The 20828-nt window shown below is 51.4% G+C and overlaps 1 protein-coding gene across 5 annotated transcripts in view; it reads left to right on the forward strand.

Moving 5' to 3' along the window:
• PI4KB (phosphatidylinositol 4-kinase beta) overlaps nt 1-20828 on the forward strand; it is a 29006-nt gene that overhangs the window by 6335 nt on the left and 1843 nt on the right. For 4 of the 5 annotated variants that reach the window (XM_069794153.1, XM_069794154.1, XM_069794152.1 and 1 more), the window contains 10 exons: nt 549-1518; nt 12271-12315; nt 16729-16956; nt 17389-17616; nt 17817-17926; nt 18330-18434; nt 19138-19261; nt 19349-19614; nt 19757-19889; nt 20206-20326. In XM_069794153.1, coding sequence (XP_069650254.1) covers nt 577-1518; nt 12271-12315; nt 16729-16956; nt 17389-17616; nt 17817-17926; nt 18330-18434; nt 19138-19261; nt 19349-19614; nt 19757-19889; nt 20206-20326 — 2302 coding nt within the window. In that variant the 5' untranslated portion in view covers nt 549-576. Of the gene's footprint in view, nt 1-548; nt 1519-12270; nt 12316-16728; nt 16957-17388; nt 17617-17816; nt 17927-18329; nt 18435-19137; nt 19262-19348; nt 19615-19756; nt 19890-20205; nt 20327-20828 lie in introns of those variants that run through there. The other variant, XM_069794151.1, reaches the window with a different exon arrangement.

Genomic DNA, 20828 nt, shown 5'->3' on the forward strand with positions numbered 1-20828 from the left:
CCTCACCCTCCGTCCCGAAAGGAGGTTAAAGGAGCAAAAGCTGAGCACGGGGGATAAACTTCATCTTTGCTAGCAAGAAGCAGAGCCACTGGGTCCACCCAGCCTGTGGCCCTCTAATCCCAAGCGTTGCAGAATGCCTTTGGGGTGGTGAGCATAAAGCAACCTGATTTCTGCCCCCCCCCCCCTTTCTCTTTTTGGCTTGCCTAATTTTTTTATCGTCATAGTAACAGGGAAATTTTGTGTAACGGCGGATAGATGCTTACAGCTCTCTTTCAAGTCTGAGTGGAAGGGGCACTGAGAAGACCTTTAAAACCCAACATGACTAGCTTGGCGTTGCACTGGGCCAGCTTGTGTTGTGTGCGTTGGCCTGGGGTACCTTCCCTCTCTAGACAAAGGCTTTTTGAAAAGGTTTGCACCAAACCTCATCTCAGCTCTCGCTTCCCTTGAGGTGTATCCTGGCATGGATTCCTGTTTTCCCACCTTCAGGCTGGAAGCAGGTCTACTCCACAGATTGTGTCCCTGACTCTTTTTGTCTTGTTTTCTTTCAGCTTTGAAGCGTGCAGACCTGCCACTGCTATGGGAGACTCTGTTGTAGACCCAGCCCGAGGGACAGGCTTGGACCAGGCGCCCAGCTCAGCGCCCCAAGGAAATGGCGGGACGTCTCTCAGCGTCATCACAGAAGGTGTTGGGGAGCTGGCGGTCATCGACCCCGAGGTGGCAAAGAAAGCCTGCGAAGAGGTCCTGGAGAAGGTCAAGTTGATGCATGGCATCTCCTCCGACAGCTTAACAAAACCGGCTGATGGCAGCGAGGCAGAGTGTGCCCCACGGACCGTGGTGGATTTGGCCAATGGAGACATCAGGGAGGGCTGTGAAATCAAGTGCTTGGATGATCCGCCCAGCACGGCCTCCAAGATCCAGGAGGAGGACGAGACCATGGCCAACACAGTGAAAACTGCCCGGAAGCGGCAGAAGAATAACTCTGCTAAGCAGTCCTGGCTCCTCCGGCTCTTTGAATCCAAACTCTTTGATATCTCCATGGCCATTTCATACTTGTACAATTCAAAGGAACCTGGTGTGCAGGCTTACATTGGGAATAGGTTGTTCTGCTTTAGGAACGAAGAAGTGGACTTCTACCTGCCGCAGCTGCTGAATATGTACATTCACATGGACGAGGACGTGGGAGATGCGATCAAGCCATACATCGTGCACCGCTGCCGGCAGAGCATCAATTTCTCCCTGCAGTGTGCCCTGCTGCTGGGCGCCTACTCCTCGGACATGCACATCTCCACTCAGCGACACTCCCGCGGGACCAAGCTGCGGAAACTCATCCTTTCAGACGAGTTGAAGCCAGCTTACAAGAAGAGGGAGCTGCCATCGCTGAGCCCAGCCCCCGATATGGGGCTGTCTCCTTCCAAAAGAACTCACCAGAGGTCCAAGTCGGACGCCACCGTTACCATCAGCCTGAGCAGCAATCTGAAGCGCACAGCCAGCAATCCCAAAGTCGAGAGCGAGGAAGAGGTAATGTTGGGGCTCTCCAAGGCTCAGCCTGCCTGGGAAGGGATGCCCCCAGGGCTGTGCTCGTGCAGTTGGTTCTCATCTCATAGCTCCTCCTTTACCGCAGAATGTTTTTGTCCTAGTTGCTGCAAATGATTGAAGTTTTGATTCCTGTGTGTCTAAGCAAACTGACACACACCGGTGGGTCACGCTTGAGGGTGCTGGGGCTCCAGAGGAGGAGTTTTCTTGGTGTGACGGGAAGGGAGGGCATTAGAAAGCTGGGTCAGGAGGACTGAGTCGCTTCCTACACGGCTGAATTCCCGCACGATTTGGGCAACCCGGATGGTGTCTCTGTTTTGCAATCCGCAGCCATCTGATTGCTGTTGGAAATCTCGTTTTCTCCTTGTCCCAACTTGTTCAGATTTAGCAATGGTGAGGTTTCTTCGCAGGCAGCAAAGGCCCCAGGCAGCTGAGAGCTGGGAGCAGAAGGAGAGCAGATAAACCCATCAGCTCCACTGTCCTAGGGCCCTGGCCAAAACGAGCCTCTCATGCACACACACTTCTGGCTGTAGGGCTGCGAGCTGCAGCTGTGGGATTTGTCTGCAGGTGCTGCCCTGTGCCAAGCTCTGCTTTGGATTTCTGACCTCTTTTCGCAGCTCCAAGACAGTGGAAAGCCAGGTTTTCCCTGCTGGAGGGGGTGGGTTGCGTGGAGGGGACGCTTCCAGTTTCCAGCGTTGGGCACTAATGCAGTTTAATGCCAAAGCAAACAGCAATTAAATAGGTGAACTGAGGCATATGTGCGTTCTGTGTCTTCCAAACCCAAATAGCTCCTGTGGGCTTTGCAGCATTTATGTTTAAGTGTTGAAAAGTTATCGCCACAAAGTTGCTTTGGCTTTGGTGCTGAGCTGCAGTATCGGTGCATGGTCACTGGAGAGTGAGCGTTTTTGCTTGAGTGGGATTTCTCCCAAAGAAAATGCAAATTATTCATTTCGCACATCTGCTGGCAGAGACTTATGGAGCAAAAGGATGAGCAGCATCCTTGGTAGTGGGCATGTGAGGCTGGAGGGAAAAGAGCTGGAAATGGAAATTTTTTATTTTGCTGCTTTGTTTTGAAGAGCTGATGGGTTTTAGCGTAAGCATCAGCCTGAGATGGTGATGCCAAGTGGGAGAGGATGGAGGAGGTGAGCTGGTGCTAAATGCAAATTTTATGAGCAGTGCTAACCAAATCCGAGAAAAGCAATGCCTCTTCCAGAACTCAAGAAGTTGAAATGCTCCCCCAGGGAGGTGGTTCACCTCTCCAGCAGGGATGGCTCAGCAGGCTCGGAAATGGCTCGTAAAACCACAGTATCAAAGGCTCGGTCCCGATGGGGCTTCAGCAGCCATTCACCTGGCACCCAGGCAGATCAGCCAGACTCCACACAGCTCCTTTTCTGGGTCATCCCTGTGCCTCGTGTGGATGAGACCTTGAAAGCAGACTTCCCCGCAGCTCCGTCTAGACATTCAAGATCTCATGACTGTTTTCGTAACGGTGGAGTATTTCTTGGCTTTCCTGCCTTGCCTGAGATTCCCCCTTTCCCTCAGTTCCGCACTGGGTTGTAAATCGTTGGAAGGGGCTGCGTGGTCTCCTGCCTTTCTGCTGGACTTGGGGAAGGCTTCTTTGGATAGGGATTGGAAAGAGGTTTTGGAGGCATGAAGCAGCAGTCATCCAGGTGGGTTTCAAGTACAAACCACCCTGTCCTGCTCCCTGCAGTTCTTGGGTGAAAACCCAGTTGCAAGCTGGGGTCGCAGCATTTGCTGATGGGTAAATGAAATCTTTCATATCTCTGCCCATTGGCTGCTTGGTGGAAAACAACCGACTGATGGAGAGCAGGATGCGCCGAGGTCTCTCTGGTCAATGCTGGCTGCAGCTGCTTGAATAATGGAAACCGAAGCTTTACATAAATGATGGATGAAAGCAGCGCTGCAAAGAGTTTCTCTTGGCAATGTTTGAAACGTATTTTGATCCAGAGGCCGGGCAAGCTGTTTAAATGGTGCACAGCAATAGGGATACTTGAGGTGCTGTAAGAACTTTCCTGGTCTCCAAATATCCCCCACCAGCTTCCTGGACTTGTATTATTTTAAGTGCTGAATGTTTTTGCCTCCTGTTTGAAACCAGCAATCCCCTGCAAAAAGCAGCTTCCCTGGAGCTGGCCGGGTGGTGGTGGGGCCGGGAAGGTCTGGTGTAAATTCCAGCAAACTCTGGAATTCACTACTTTAATCTACTTTAAGATATTTTAATCTACAAGTTGCTTGGTCCAGGAAACCCGCAGATGTCTGAATTGTGTTGTGCTGGCATCAGCCCTTACCTTGTTACGCAGGCTTTCTCAAAATAGAGATTTTACAGCAATAAAACCTCATCTGTGCTCATCTGGGAGTTACTTTATTCCCTTTATACTGTTGTGTCTCTGCCACTGGTGTCTGTGCCATCGAGTGTGGGTCGGGAACCTGCTTCTGCAGCTTCTGCTGCACCTCCTGAGAAACTTCTGTTTCTCTCTTTGCAAAAAGTTGCAAAACTCAAATGTAAAAGCAAGAAGTCATTTGTCTAGATTAAGGAAGGCTGTAATGCCTGAATCTCCTTATCAAGCGCTGCCTGCAGTGTCTGGTCTCATGTTGGCCTCAGCCTGCAAACTCCTCCAGGGTTCAGCTGTGTCTTTCCTTCCAATGTCTTAAAAAAAAAAAAAAAAAAAAAAAAAAAAAAAAGCCAGATATAACCCAGCCAAGGGTAAATCATGACACTTCTTCAGCAGTTCTGTATTGCTAATGCAGCATTTCTGTGCACTGCAAACATGGAGCTGGGGAATGAACATGGACAATTTGTTGTCTGGTGCAGATGGAGTCAAATCAGCTGGGCCCAGGGGTCGGTCGTGGAGGATGGAGAAGAGGCTTTGTGGAGAAGTTGGCTGTTTCTGATCTATGGCTGGAGGCTGTTGAAGAGCAGGAGAAATGGAATAAACTCAGTCTGGAAGAGCAGTAGGGAGGAAAAGCCGAAGTGTTGGGCTGGTGCCTTTGCAGGTGGGCATAGACCTGAAATACAAGCTGTAGAGGACAGGGCTGGAGATGAGTGGTGCAGGGAAAGGAGTGGTACAGAGAAGGCAGGTATGTCCCACCCGTCCCTGAAAGACTCTTGTGGAAGTGTCCTGCAAACTCTGCCCGCGCCGAAGGCTCTGCAGCCTGCTGTAGGGCTTACATCCAGGCTTTTTCCCGGTTACAGTTTCTCACATCCAGGCTTTGTCTCCCCTTTGTTACCGGAGGCCAAAGCCACTTTTTAGCTCTACTGAAGAGGTGGTGGCACCACATTCCCTTCTCTGCAGCATCCCTCTGTGTCTGGCTGCATTATTTTCCCATCGGTCTTTTCTCCACTGAACAACTTTGGGGTTACTTTCCCATGTCCCATCAATCTTCTCTCCACTGAACAATTTTGGCTTTTGGCCTCTTCTATGTTTCCCGTAGGTCACCTATTACAGACCTCTGTGGTGTTATTTCTCCTCTGGACCTTTGCCTGTTGCTCCACATCTTCCTTGAAGCATGGTGCCAGGTCCTCCCTGTTTCTAGGCTCTTAAAGGTGTCTCTGTCCTTTGCTGCTGGTCCTTGCGAGGGGCTCCAATACCTGCTGTTCCCAGATTAGCTGAGTCAGACCCAAAGCGGGTATTAATGCTACTTAAGAAAAAAAAGTCTGCATTGGTTTTAGAGCAGGGGCAGGGGGGACACACACAGCTCTTAGCAAAGTCAGTAGTCACCCCTGGGATGAATCTGTCCCTTCCCCCGCAGCTGCCTGCAGCTGTGGCGCTTTGTTTCTAGAGAATAATTCTTCCCGCTGAGGTCTATGTTCCAGTTATCACTTCATGCTGCATAACCACCGTAATAATGGGCAGGAGAGGTTTTATTTCAAGTGCCGTTTGCACTGTGGGTTTTTAATCCCCCCCCGGGTTATGCATCCATAACATAATTCCATGATAGGGTTCTAATGGTATAAATTTATTTTGCATTTGTTACTTTTCAATTAATACAAAGGCATGCAAAGGAAAAGCCGCTCATGTTGTCTTGTGTCCCTCCAGCTTGAGGTGGATGGACTCAGCTGTTCTTCCAGCTCTGGTATCCAGGGTGGTGGTTGTATTTTGCCAGAATCCAGGTGTGTCCTGTTCTCTGATCCATTTACAGACAAAGAGTAGATTAAAAGTGCTGGCTGGGGCTGCTCAGCATTGAATTTTTCACCTGAGCAGCTTGAGACCTGGCAGGGAGGAACTTGCTGTAACCTGATGCTCATGCTGGAAACCAGGGGAGCACTGATAAGTGTTTCATCGTAGGAGATGGTCTGAGATGCCGTGGTTGGGTATCTTTGGCTGCATAGTCCACTGGCATGCCAGAAGATGGATAGACTGTGGCTGGGATCCCCATGCTGCAGACATGGGGGCAGATTGGCGTCCCAGCACTGTGCAGTGGGGATGCTTTACTTCTTTCTTGCCTGTTTAAATGTTAAACCTCTAAGACAGGACCCTTGCTGTCTGCAGCACAAGCTCATCCTGCTGGTGCCTTTGGTTGCGCAATAGTGCCATTAAGTTGGTCTTGCTGGGCAGAAATATGGTGGAGTTGGGCTGCGTGGCTGGTGAAACCTCATTGGGGCGGAAGCTGGCCATGGGTGGGACATCGTGTCTGGCTGCCCAGGGCTTTGGCAGGGCTGCAGGCAGCAACCTGGAAACAAAACCTCACCCAGGGCAGAGCAGCTGCTTAACGTTCAGTAAAATTGTTCATGTCTGGGCCAAGCTACCAGAAACATCTCAAGCTGACCTAGAGGTACCTGTTGGGGTGAGGGAGAGCTGAACTTGGAGCAGAGAAAGTCACCTTGCTGTCTGATCGCCTTCATTTTACCTAGCTCTACAAAACTCAAGCGTTGCTGGCTTTGGGGTGGTTGGTTTTTAATGATGCCTCCTCCATAAACCCAACAGGATTTGCTGTAAAGGTGCAATGAGTCCTTGCCAGCATCCGCCCTGGAGGATTTGTTGCACAAACAGGTTGTGCTGCCTTTGCAGCATGCAAATGCCTTTGCCTTGGTTCCTCCTCAGCAGGCGCTGACCAGTGATGGCAGCACCTAAACCAGGTGCTCTCACCTCCCACACCTCTCTAGGGGTGGACAAGGACCCCCCCGGGGTCTGCGCCCCTGAGCTGAGCCGAGCTGAGCCGGGGCTTGGCTGAGTTGGCATTTTCAGGGATGAATGTGCCCAGGATGCACTGCTGCTCTGCTGCACCTTTTTGCATTTCTCATAGGGCTGTTGCTTTTGGAAAATACTTTTCAAATATGAAACCCCACAAGTCTGAGTTAAAGCTGAGGCTGGTGGTGAGCTATTTCACTCCCCAGTTTTCCCATCTGGCGGCCTGGGGTTTGCACCAGTTACCAACATTCAGCCCTTTATCTCCCCTGCAAGCCATGCTCCACAATTTGACCCCGGTGTCCCTGCCAGCGTGGCAGGGTGCAGCGCTGATGGTGCTGAGAAATCCGGGACCGTGATGGCGAGTCCTGGAGTTTAAGAAATTTTAATATTAGGGCACCGCGTCAAACTTTATAGTTGAGACCTTGTACCTGGATGAAACAGGGAGGATGCTCCCCATGCCCCACTCTGCCTCCCACCAGTGTTTTAACTCCTGAAGCCTTGGAGGTGGGAAGAATAAATCACACTGTCTGCTTAGAGAAGGGTTCATGTCTCGGATCCCATCGTGAGCTAAGATCAAGGTTCAAAATATGCAGAGCAGGAGGGGAAAACTAGCTTTTTAATTATTTTTTTTGACCAACTGGATTGAAATCAGCTATTTTTAAATGGGAACAGCTTGCTTTAGCTGTGAGCCTGAACAGAGCTCCTGCTCAGAGCCAGGCTGATGGTGGAAAGAGCCGGGCAGACTTGCGTCTCAGTGCGAACAGAAATGATTGGCTGAACTGGTTCCACTAGTCAAGTAAAAAAATTTTAATTAGAAAGCTGCTAATTGAATAATCAGTTAAGAATCTAGGCTGGCTGCCGGTAAGGGAGCACTGGAAATGGCAGCTTCTTAAATGCCAGCGCCTCGCTGTTAACTTGGAGCCATTGCGTGTGGGTGTGTGGTGGAGGAAGAGCAAAGCTTTCACGTGACGCGAGCGCTGCCCACAGCGTGGGGTTTTTATTTTTTTTAACAGCAGCATCAGTGTTCTCTTGAGAAACAGCAGCGAGGGTTTATATGCAAATCTGTTTACGTCTGCGTTTCTGCACAGAGTCGCTTATTGGAGCGTGTGCGCTGGAAGGCAACTTCTGGATTTGAAAGCTGCGTTTTATTCAAGGTTGCCAAACGTGTCTGACCCCAGTCTTTCACTTTTTAGCTTACGTCCCTGCCCTGCCTTTGCCAGTCGGGGAGTGGAGGAGCGTCGGCCTTTTACCTTTGGAATTGCACCTTCAGCGATGCTGGCAAAGGTGCTTTTTCTGGTAGAGCTTGTTTCTCTGCTGTGATAACAGCAGTGTGGCTACCAGAGAATTGCTTTCAATGCTGTCATGGCAAATTGCTGTGAGGGCGGTGCTGCCAGGTGTTCCACGGTCCCATGGATGGGTCCAAGTTGGCAGGTTTTGCATCTCTTCTGCATCCTCCCTTTGGATTTGGTAGGACATCCCTTTGCCTGTTAGGTTTCCACTTGACCACAGTGATAGCAGTCACTCAAGCTGCAAAGTCTGACTCCTCTAGGCATCCTGGTTTGTCTTTTAGCTAAAACTTCTACATTTCCCCATAATACAAGCAGGGTTGGTGAGGCGTTTGCCTCTCAAAAGCTGTCTTGATTTTAAATTATTTTTTAAGATATAAAACACTGCCATCCATAATACCTGGTTTAGTTTTATAACAGGTAGGAAAGTCCTTCTGCAAAGGATTTGTGGAGGCAAAAGCAATGTTGGGGCTAAGGCGTGCTGAGCTCACTGTCGAGCTCTTTACAAAGAGAGTTGAAGTTATTTTTATCGGTATGACAGTATGTGTTTACTGGGTAGAAACTTGTGCTGAATGTTCCTATATCTTAAGAGAGACCAAGAATTTTAGCCTTAAAACCTCAAAGCAAACCCTGCAGAGATGGTGGCTGCAGATAAGCCTTGTCCTGAGCACAGGGCGGAGCGATAGGCAATGGGGAAGGAGCAGGTGATGGCCACGACTGACCGTAAACACCGCTTTGCACCTACATTTCAGCTGAGACCAGGGTATTAAACATTCAAGGCTTTTTGTTTCCCGAGTGACAGATCTGGAAGCTCGCCCGCACTTGGCAAATGGCTCATCCATATGTCGAGTTTGCAAGGGACAGGAGTCGTGCTGCTGGCACCCTTTGAAAGTGGTTCATTTTCCTGCTCCTTCCAGCCCAGTTTCCCAGGGAAATGAGTCTCGTGTGATCCTTGTCTCCTCCAGCAGCAACTTTTTGAAGCATCAACCAAATGCCGCAGAGAGGAGAAGCCAGAAATGTGCCGAGTTTCTTTATGTTCTGTGGAATCGGCTGCTCTGCGGAGGTTTGTGCCCCATGCCGAGGCTGGCCAGCATGCCCTGTGCCGAAGCAGCCCCTCCCGGGTCACCAGTGAGGGGATGTGCGAGGTGTCAAGGTGTGGCAGGAAGCTTTGGGGTGGCTGGAGCTGTTGGAGGGGGAGGAAATTTTGAGGGATGTAGGATGCATCTGGAGGAACCCAAACTTTGCTGGGTCTGCTCGCACAATGAGCTGTGTTCCCTATTGCACTTTTTTATTTCAGTTTGCTGGCTGCCTGCCATAAAAGTACCTGACCTCACTGGGGAAATCGTCAGAAATCGAATAGAATCCCCAAAAATGTCTTTCCTTGGGTGGCCAGTGGGTCCGGCTACCCTGCTGTGCCCGGACCAGAGCCGTGCTGTGATGAACATGGGGGAATAGGAAATGACCGAGCCCTTGGGGGCCTGCAGCGGGTCCTTCTGCAGCCTTATCCTTTGGGTGAAGCAAGTGGGTTTAGGCCAAGTTCTGCCCCAGCTTTTGCTGCCCCTGCAGCTTGTTGTCCTTCAGAGCTGGGGAGCGAAGCTGCCCATGAAATGACATTGCTGGAAGCGCAGGCAGGTGGGGAAGAGCAGGCTCCGAACATGTCAGGAGCTGCTGAGATTATGTCAGAGGGTTACATGCTAAGCAAAAAAATAAGATGCACTTAATTCCCCCTCCAAGTTTGTTATTCCTGTTCTCTGGATCCAGGCCTCGTGCCGCAAGCAGGTTTTGTTGCTCACGCCTGACATGGCGAGCAGGTGATTTGAACCACAGCAGATACTGAAGCCTTCCCAGAGAGGAGGTTAAAAAGCCAAGGTCTCGGCTGTGCTCCATCTGGGGAGCAGCTTAATGACAGACCCGGAGCTGAACCTTGGAGGAACTCGCCTTGCTCCCCCGGGGCCATCTCTGACTCATTTTTCTGCATGATGGTGCAAACCCCTGTTGCATCAGCATGAGGCCGACAGGGTGGCAGCGTGCCAGCTTCCCAGTACCGTGCAACACACCCCTGGTTTTGGCAGCTGTGCATCACACCGCAGCTGGGAGAAATCGGCAAAATCCCAGTGCGAGTAACCTCTGGAGATCAGAGTCCATATTGATACGGGCGCCTTCGGTGGTTTTGGGCTCATGCAAACTGGAAGCTGCCTGGCTCAGCTTAGAAACTGCCAACGCTGTAGGTTGTCTTCAGGAAGAGCAAAGCTTTAACAGGCTGAGCTGTGGGTTTGCCTGGAGAGTTAGGACACGGCAGTGGGAGCTCCATCTTTCTTACTCCGTGATGGTTCACACCGGCATGCCCATCTCCATGGGGAGGCTGTTGCAGGTGCTGTCCCGAGCATGGCTGTTTCTGCTCCAGTGTTGCAGGTATTTTTCAGTACACTTTGCAAGTAGATAATTCCTGCCTTGTTTTGAAGGTAGACCCTTCATTTAGACGTGTTAATGCACTGACACCTCAAATTCACCAAAGGGCTTTGGTTTAACAGCAGGTTTTGCTGAGCTGCGTGATGCCTGCATGGGGGGTTGTCTCCACCTCCTGTAGTCAAGAGTTGCAATTTTCAGAGCCGGCATTTTTTGATAAAGTTGAAAAAAGCAATTTTAAAAGTTTCCAGCCAGATTGAAGACCTAATGTCATCACAGGTGCCGCTTGTGAAGCAGTTGGGGAGCAGAGGCTGTGCATGTCAAAGGAGAGGGCATGCCTCTGCGCTGGACAAGTTGTGTGTAACCTTGATTTAAGACTTTCAAATGAAAATTGGGAGCTTGGGTCCTAAATCCGAGAGGAATTTGAAAACTACCCTCAATTTTTGCAGACTGGCACAGCTTTAGTGGAATAGGCTCTGCTTGAAAATGTACTGGGGACAGGGTCTAGCCCTGGCTCAGCTTGGCAGGTGCCAGGCTCATGGCTACCAGAGATGAAGGAGGAGCAGACCAGATCATCCATGAGATCTGCTTTATAGCAGAAGATGTATGAATGCTATGAGAAGATGAGCTTCTGAAATCGCGTTTATTTTAATGGGAGTTGAACTGGGCAAAGTGCATCTGATAGATGTGTTGATATCTTGATTTAAGATACAGGAATGAGTCTGGTGCCTGTGAAGGAAGGCAGCAACGTGAGCCCAGAGCAGCCTCTGGGCTCCAGGTATTTTTTTTTTTCTTGGTGAGCCTTGTGGGGTCTCAGCACTGTTAGGGTTTTTATGTGGTCACGCAGAAGAGATTAATGTAAATGCTGTTATTTCTTATGGTGAGACTAAGCCTGGTGGAATTAGCGTATCCCTTTAATTAACATACTAAACCCAAACCTGTTTGTTTCTTTTGGGGAAGTGAATTTTAAAACCAATTACACACCGCTCTTAAGAGTGTGAAGCTCCATTTTATCTCTTTTTGGCATGAAAATAAAGGATTTATGGGCTCTAAGCATGGCACTGCTGAAATCATGGGACATCTGGGATAGAGATGGAAATCACTGTTAGGTTGGATGCACAGGGTAGCTTTTGGTGGCTGCAGGAAAATGTGGTTGATGGCTCGTGCTCGTAGTACGCAAGGTTTGCTTGGCTGCACAGGGATGCCGCTTCATAAAATAACCCCTCTGCTGATGAAAATGGTCTTGTCAACTTGAAAATAGTTTAATTGTTGGGGTTTTTAATTTTTAGGACAGTTTTCATGGGGTTAATTTTATCCGCTGAAATTAGAGGCTAAACTAGAGTCCAGGAGAGAAAAATAAAGTGTTTTATTGATGGAGAGAGGCTGGTCTCAGGGCAGATATCAGCACGAGCATCCCTGCCTGCCCTAGCAGCTCCCGCCTCTGCAGCTGATTTGAGCCAAGAAAGTCAGAGCTGAAACCTTAGTTATGCTTCTGGGGTAGAAGAATATTTTCAAGGATGTAAATGGGGAAAATCTGTGGGGATTTTATGGGCGTTTAGTGGTAGGATCTGCCGATGAGCTGTGAGCCCTGCTCCCTGTTTGGTACCACCATAAGCAGCCTCAATCAGAGGAGGCTCTGGTTTAGACCCGTGAAATTGTTGTTGCGTTACTCTGGAAGGATCACGTGTCAGTTTAGGTGCTGCTTCCTATCCAAGAGTAAAAGGCAGCAAAATTATGATGGGGTGGGGGAAAAAAAAATAATTAAATGAAAAGTGATCGTTATGAACCTGGAGCTAAACTATTGCTTTTTCTCCCCTTTTCCCTCCTTCCTCTCTCTCCTTTTAAACAAACACCACCACCCAAAACTGCCAACAAACCCCCTTTCCTCCGTTTCCCAGGAGCTCTCCTCGAGTACGGAAAGTCTTGATAAGTCATTCTCTCCCGTAAGTGGCCCGTTTCGTTCCTGCGCCCGGGCTGCCTGCCTTCCCCGCGACAGCAGCATTTCCTCTCTGCCACGAAAATACTAAACTCTGGCACCCAGCGATGCACCGCAAGCAGCTCTGGTCCCCAGCCATCCGCCCCCAATGTCTGCACCGCTTGAGCCCCCAGCGAGGGCAAAGCCAGCATCTCTCCCCACCGCCGCTGGCACCGTGCTGGCCGTTTCTCGTGCCACAGCAGCTGGGGTCGTGGCGGTGCCAGCTTCGTCTGAACATTTCCTGCTTGTTCAGCGAAACACCTGTGGAAAGGGAGCTTTGGGCAAATTTGCTTGCACCAGTTTGGCTAAAATAAAGCAGAAAACCCCAAGGGGCTGGGGGGTGCCCTGGGTGCTCATTCCCTGCTCCCCACCCCCCCCCCAAAAAGGCAGCGAGGGAGAGAAAAACCCTCGTACCACCGACAAATGGAGGCAGGGGAGGGACTTGGCTGATGCTGCCGATTTTGGTCTGAGCAGTCGCTGACCTTTGCGTGGCGGCGTCCGCAGATGAAAGAGGAAATGCTGTTTCCTTGAATTTTACTTAAAAGTTCTCTGCCAGATGGGATTTAATTTGCTTTTTCCACGAATCATTATTTTTCCCCTTCTGTGTGTTAAACTTTGGTCTTTCAATCAAAACCCAGCATTTCCCTAATAGAGCATTTTTCTTTCAAAATGAGCCTTTTTCATTATATTTTTTTTTTAATCAATAGCATCTTCCTCATCTGTGTTGTTTTCCTGCCGGTGGGTGTGTGTTCTCCATCTGGGATTCCCAGTGGGCTTCCACATATTGAATATGTAGTCCATGATCAAAACCACTTAACCTGGCAGCCGTGCCTTGCGTAGCCCCCATCCTCCAGGACAGGGTTTGTATGGTGAATTCCAGCCTCTTTAGCCTTTATAAAGGGTTATTTGACACGTACCCAGCTCTTGTCCCTCTCTCCCTTCAGAGGGAGAATTTTCACACCTTTTATGCATGGCATGGTGGGGGCAGGAAAGCAGGCAGGACATTGATGCTGCAGTCATGGACAGACACCAGGCACAAGGCTTTTACCCCTAAGCCCACCCCAATGGAGACTCCTCCTTTCATTTTTTATAGAACTCCTCCAACTCCACTCTTTTTAAGAGGTGCAAGGGAGAGTAGGATGCTCGGGCAGCTGTGGGTGCTGGTGGTTGGGTGGGAGGTAGGCCACCAGGCTCTGAGTCCCATTTTGCCACCCAACCTGACTTAAGTTGCTTTATTTTTTTTCCCCCTCCTGCTCCTCCCAGCAAAGGCAGTGACATCTCTTCCTCTGTTGGCTTTTTGAGGCTTGGCACTGGTAGAGCTCTTGAGGCTCCTCAGTCCCAGGACATCACAGAAGCATCTTTGCAGTCCTTGGGCTGCGGCGATGGTTGTTGCCATTGCCTCATCCGCCTTGACCACGTTACCCATCTTGCTATCACCTGGGGCCGGGTGGTAGCGAGTGCCTATTCCTCTCCCATGTAGCAGGAGACCTTTTCTTCCGGGCTTTGCACACCCAGGTTGTTTATCCACAGCAGATGGTTATTGCAGCAGCTGAGGCTCTTTGCAAGCATTTATGCCAAATTTAGCAACCTGCTGCAGGCACCTGCACTGAGCTGAATGGTCAAGGCATTTATAAATCATGCCAGGTATCGGTTATCAGCGCTGATGCTGAAATCCTCCTGGCAGGCAGCTAAGCTAAAGGGACCAGGTAGCAGCCCTGCTCCGCACTGCTGAGTAGTTTCCAACTCTGAGTAGATCAGGTGGGTCTCACTCCTGTGGAGCGAATGACCATGGACAGCAGAAATGGGGGGTTGCCACAACTTTGCTGTATAAAGCTCTGAAATGACAAATTGTGGTGGTTTGAGCAGGGGAGAGGTGGGATGTCAGGGTAAAGGTAGGTAGAACAGCAGAAAGCACTTTGGCAGCTGAGGCTGGAAAGCGTCCCAGATTAACCCCCCTGTTTTTTGAGATGCTTAAACCTCACCCAGACAAAACTGCCCAGATGAGATGGCTGTGCGGAGCTGGACCAGCCTTGCCCATTCGCCATGTCATGACACCTCCAGCACCACTCTGAAGCTGTCGGCCGAAGCTGGGTCTCCCTCCTCTGCCAGTCCTTTAGCCACAAACACATCTGTATCATTGTCCCTGCCCAGTCCTGGGAAGTGTTTTAAATCACGTGGGGAGAAAGATGCTCCTGGAGTGTGTCTTAGCAAAACATAAACACAAAGCCCTGCCTAATTTAAGAGCAGGAATTTTTTTTTTTTCAAAGCCCTGCCAGTGAAATGTTTTGCTGTGGTAGACAGTTAATGATAGAAAGTAAATACTTATGTTGGCTCAGAGCAACAGAAGGATCCTTGGGGTGGTCAGATGAGGGAAGAGCATCTCCCGTCCTCTCTCTTTGCTTGGCTTCAGGACCCTGATATTAATGAGCCGGGGCAAAAGCAGCTCTCCACCGCCCAGCTTCAGCATGACAGGCTCTTTGGGGAGGCTGGAGACAGCGTTTCCTGTGATGGCTTGGGCCAGGGACAGCCCCGGTTCAGCTGATGCCGTTTCCAAAGCTGCTTCTCCATAACAGGATGCGAAACTTCCCATGCCAAGTCCCCCGATAACACCAAAGACCGGAGCAGAGCTCAGTGGGATGCCTTTGGAGCGCAGTGGGATGGGGAAGACATTTCCCAGCCATGTGTTTCAGGCGGGAGGAGCTGAGACCTGAAGGTTCTCAACTGAAGCATGAACATCAGAGGTGCAGAATGGGTCACGGAGGCGGCAGGGTGCTCCCAGGCTCGGGACAGCTTTGCTCCGCTCACTGTGAAACTGGGAGAAGATGCATCAGGAGGTGCTTTGGGATCCCTGGAGAAGAAGGGGTTTAAAAAATGCCTGTGCTTGCAATACGCCGATTGATATAAGTCTGAATCAGGAGGACTTTGCTTGCAATCTGCTCCTGCATGTGGGCACCTCCTTGCCTGGCCACAATCCCAAATTCTCACCAGTGACTCTGTCATTAAATTATTCTGCCGAGACAAGTAATGCACAGAGACCTCAGAGTGGGTGAGGGGTCACAGAGCTGTTTTGGGGACATTATCAGCTGAGTGCCAAATCTGGAAACCTGCATCGGCCAGAGAGCAGAAGGCCCTTAGAGGAGCAGGGACATCGCAGCCATCGGGGTTTGATGGGAGTAGAAGGGAAGAGGTGTCAGAAGGAGCAGAGTGTCTGTTGAATATTGTTCTGCTCTTTGCAGAAATTGGATTAAATGCAGTTGAGGGAAACGGTCCCGGAGGTCAAGGAAGCATTGGGGCGCAGGGTGGGCTGGGTAGCAGGAGCCAAGGCAGAGCAGGGTCCGGCTGGGACCAGGCACTTTCCAACCCATTGGGGGACGGAGCATCAGCTGGTGCAGGGTTTTAAATATTTATCCTCTGCCTGGTAGGTGAAAGCGATATCACTGGCTTAGATGCTGTGCAAATGCTTCCTCCTGTCCTGAGGATGCCTCTGCTGCGCTCGCTAGCAAAGTGGGCAGGAGAGCAGAGCATGGTGGAGGAGAGGACAGTACTTACCCCTGAGTTTGGAAGGATTTTTGACGTGGACTACAGATACAAATGATTTCCCACCTGCCCTTTCCCAAAAGGGAACCACCAGACTGATCCTTCTCCTCTTTTTACCATCCCTTTATTTTGCCGTGCAGCCATTCCTGGCTCTCTGATGTTTTCCTTTGCTTCCTTTTCTCATGCTCCGTAGCTCCTTGCATGTGCATTTCCAGCATGATTGTACAGTAAACACTTTGCAAGTTTAATTCTGCATCTTAAATGGCAAAATCAGCTGCAATCGTTTGTTGTTCTGATTTAAAAGCTTGAAAAAGTCGAGCAGAGAGCTTGACTTAAGCTGCGGGGTGTGGGGGGCCTCCTGGGTGTAAGGGGCTTCCCGAATCGCAGTTTGATCTTTGCAAAATGGTTGAATTGAGCCAGGATTGAGGCTTCGGGATGAGGATACAACAAAACACCCAACACCAAGCCTGGGATGAGGCTGATTTGCGCTCCCTCTGCTGGCTGCAGTGTCCTGGCCACTGTGGCCCTGGGGGCCCGGGGGGTTTTGGGGGGACATGAGCTCCAGAGTTTTGGGGAGGATTTCTGGACAGGACAGCAGCAGGGGAAAAAGTGCTTTGATCCTGCCCTGCTCTGCTCCCAGATAATGAGCCCAGCTCTCCGGTCACGGAAGTATCATCCAAGAGCAGGGAAGAGGGTGGGACGGGAAGAGCCTCCTTCTCTATCTGGAGTTTATCCCAGTGCCTTTAGACTGCAGAGCCTGATTGCAAAACTGCCGGTGTCTTATCAACCTGCTGCCTTTATAACACTTTCCCCCCCCACCCTCCTTCCCTAAACCTTTTTTTAGCCTGTCAGACTCGCCCCTGAGAGAGAATTCATCAAATCCCTGATCGCCATCGGGAAGCGCCTGGCCACTTTGCCAACCAAAGAGCAGAAGACCCAACGGCTCATTTCAGAGCTTTCGCTGCTGAACCACAAGCTGCCGGCGCGTGCCTGGCTCCCAACGGCTGGCTTTGACCATCACGTGGTACGGGTGCCCCACACCCAGGCAGTCGTCCTCAACTCCAAGGACAAGGTACAAGTGATCAGAGAACAGTTTTGCCTTGAAAGGCAGATTTTTGTCCTGTGCACAGCCCTTGTTTGGGCATCTAGTGAAAGAAGTGCTTTGAGCATGTGCTTAGGACATCTCCTGGGTCCCAAGAGTAGTGTTAGTGCTTCCAGGGCTGGGAGCAATGGGGAGAGAGCTCTGTGCAGGCAGCTGGGAGGGGAAGACATATCCCTGAGAGTAACTGTCCTCTGAAACGTGCGCTGTAGCAGTCTCTGGGAGGTCCAGCCCTGCCCTGGGCACTGTTCCACATCTAGTGAAAAGCACGGCTCTGCCCCAAAAACCATATGCCAAAAAGGAAAAGCATACACCCTGCAAGAGCGGAGAGCATCATGCTGCCTCCTGTAGCTGCCTGGCACCTGCAGCGACTGCCCTGCTAATGCTTGGTTTTGCTTCCTGCAGGCTCCCTATTTAATCTACGTTGAAGTACTTGAATGTGACAATTTCGACACAGCGAATGTGCCCGCTCGGATCCCCGAGAACCGCATCCGGAGCACCCGCTCGGCCGAGAACCTCCCTGAGTGTGGGATCACGCACGAGCAGAGGACCAGCAGCTTCACCACCGTCCCCAACTATGACAATGATGACGAGGCTTGGTCCGTGGACGATATTGTGGAGCTGCAGGTGGAGGTGAGGCCGGGGGTGCCAGGCAGGGTTTGTCCCTTGCTGGTGCTGCAAGATGCTGCCGGGACCCGGTGCAGCAGCATTGCAGGACGGGAAGGCCCTTTGAGGAGCCAGTGCCAACCCAGGTCCTGCCTGGGATAAAAGATGAGTGGGAATTGCGCTTCAGTAGCCACTACATCCCACCTCTCACACCTTTCCCCTTCCAGCTGCCAGAGATTCACACCAACAGCTGTGACAACATCTCCCAGTTCTCTGTGGACAGCATCACCAGCCAGGAGAGCAGGGAGCCTGTGTTCATTGCTGCTGGAGACATCAGGTGAGGCTGGCATGGCAAGCGCAGCCCAGGCAGTGGCTTTATTGGGGTGGGTTATGAGTTCAGATGCAAAGAGGCGGGGGCGTGCAAAATTTCTCTGCCGGATTCCTGGAGAAAAAACATCTGCATGGGTTAAGGAGGGGCTGTGCAAACTCTGGGCAGTGGAAGTTTATGAGAACCCTAAATAGAAGCATATAAGAGATGTTCTGGGCTGGTGCAGCCTCCTCTGCTCAGCCACTGGCATCTTCCCTGCTGGTGAAGCGGTGGACGTGGCCCTGGCTTGGGGTTTGGGGTGAACCCATGAGCTTCGTAAAGTGCTTTGGATCAAAGAGGCTCTGGGTGTGTGTGGTGATGCCACTTACTCCCTCAGCAATGGGTTTCGCTGCTTAAAAGCTCTGTCTTGCAGACGGCGGCTCTCGGAGCAGCTGGCACACACCCCCACCTCCTTCAAGAGGGACCCCGAGGACCCATCTGCTGTTGCCCTGAAGGAACCCTGGCAGGAGAAAGTCAGGTAGGGCTGGAAGTGCTGGGTTGGTCTCAGCGCTGCAGGGACTTTGTACGTCCTGGAAATCCAGGGAAATTGCTCTCTGATTTGCCCAGTAAACAGCCATGGCCTCGACTTTAGGCCCTGCTCGTCCCCAGGGTGGGTGTGTTGACTCGGGACACAGGGAGGTGGAGGGCAGCAAGCAGTGGGTGTGCTGGCAGCGAGAGAAAATCCAGGGCAGATTTGCTGCTGTTGGGTTAGGCTTTGAGGGGCTTTACCAGGTATTTATAGGCATCCTTTACGTCAGAAGAGTTTGGCCTGTCCCAAAATAAACTCATTTGTGTTCTTGCTATCAGAGTTGTACGTCCAACCCCCAAATTTCTCCTTGAGCAAAAGGGAGAGTCCTCTGGGCTCTATGGGTTTGGGGTAGTCTTATCCACACAGTTCTGATGGAGGGACTGGGGGATTCAGGGAGAGTCAATTCCTTTCTGCTGTTCCCGGAGACAGCTTGTGGCTCAGGTAAGATTTGCACCATAGTTTGGTGAGGGCTTGATGTGCAGTTCTTGCAGTCCTAGGCCCTGGAGCGCGTTCTGCTGCAGTACCCATTGAGCAGAGCTGCTGCATCTCCAGAGGCTTTCCTTGCCCCCGAACCCCTGATGGGAGACCTCCAGGCTGACTTGCTGCCCACCCTCCCTTTCCTCACGCTCCCATCCTTGCCCGTTCCCTGCAGGAGGATCCGAGAAGGGTCCCCCTACGGCCACCTGCCCTCCTGGCGCCTCCTCTCTGTCATTGTCAAGTGTGGGGATGACCTCCGGCAGGAGCTGCTCGCCTTCCAGGTCCTCAAGCAGCTGCAGGTGAGAGGGGAGAGGGGCTGCCCACGGGGTCCATGGCTGCGTGGGGCCACCCTGGATCCTGAAGGATTTTGTCGCTCTCTCCCACAGTCCATTTGGGAACAGGAGCGTGTCCCACTCTGGATCAAGCCATACAAAATCCTCGTCATCTCCGCCGACAGTGGCATGATTGAGCCAGTTGTGAATGCTGTGTCCATCCACCAAATCAAGAAGCAATCCCTGCTTTCACTGCTGGATTATTTCCTGCAGGAACATGGCAATTACAATACCGAATCCTTCCTGACAGCCCAGAGGAATTTTGTGCAGAGCTGTGCCGGTTACTGCCTGGTGTGCTACCTACTGCAAGTCAAGGACAGGTGGGTCCCCATGCCATAGCTGTGTCTTCTACCAGGATTTGTCATTTTGTCCCCGGGTACAGCAGGGAAATCCTGGGAGCAGAGAGTGCTGCCATGTATGTGCTTGCAAAGTTTAATGGAAAGTTTCCTCTCTCCCGCGCAGGCACAATGGCAACATCTTGCTGGATGCGGATGGACACATAATCCACATCGATTTTGGGTTTATCCTCTCCAGCTCCCCCAGGAATCTTGGCTTTGAGACGTCTGCCTTCAAACTCACCACAGAATTTGTGGATGTAAGTGAGCGGGGGATGTGATGGTGAGGGGTGATCCCAGTGTCGGGTGGCAGAGTCGAACCCTTGGCAGCTGGGTTGACACCGTGGCAATTCTTGGCCAGCTCTGCAGCCTCAGCTGAGCTCCTCTTGGGACCCAGCTGATGAGCTGAAAGCTGGGGGGCGCTCTGTTTGCTGTGTGGGTTCGCTCAGAGAAGTGAAATTCCCTAAAAAAATCCCATTGTGCCCCTCCTGTTGACAGTCCCTCTGCTCAGGGCACACTGTTGTCCTAAAGCTTCTCCATCCACTGGCCTCCACCCATACAGCCTCTCCCTTCCAGGTGATGGGTGGGCTGGACGGGGACATGTTCAACTACTACAAGATGCTGATGCTGCAGGGTCTCATCGCTGCCCGGAAGCACATGGATAAAGTTGTGCAGATTGTGGAGATCATGCAGCAAGGTAAGGGGATCCAGAGGGGATCAGAGCCGGGTCTTCCCCAGAGGTGCCACTTGTGGGTCCAGGCTGTATAGAGCATCATGCAAAAATGGCTCAGTGACCCTCAGCACACGGAGGACAGCTCGTGGGGTTTGGAGAGCGCCTGGAGAAGTCAGGTTTTGGGCAGCCCTGCTAGGGTCTGGGGTCTGCAGGGGGAGCTCCTGGCTCAGGGAAGGGGGTTGGGGCACACTGGATCCTGTGAAGTCAAGGGGTTCCTGCGTTCACCCGGCTACATCCGAGGTGTGAGCGCTGCATGGATCAGAGTGGGTTGGTCTGAGCAGAGCGAGTGTTTCCTGGGGGGGAGGGAGGGTGTGTGTCCCCCAGCCCTCCTTTACCTCTCAGATCTCGCAGGGTGTGGGGGGTTCCTGGGCTGTGCTGTGCAGCAGGAAGGGAGCAGAAAGGTGCCTGTGGCGTTTGCCAAGCACCATTGTGCCCCAGGGAAGCCTAAAACACACCCAAAGGAAGG

This window comes from Haliaeetus albicilla, chromosome 10 (assembly GCF_947461875.1).
Source record: "Haliaeetus albicilla chromosome 10, bHalAlb1.1, whole genome shotgun sequence".
In the NCBI taxonomy this organism is placed as follows: Eukaryota; Metazoa; Chordata; class Aves; order Accipitriformes; family Accipitridae; genus Haliaeetus; species Haliaeetus albicilla.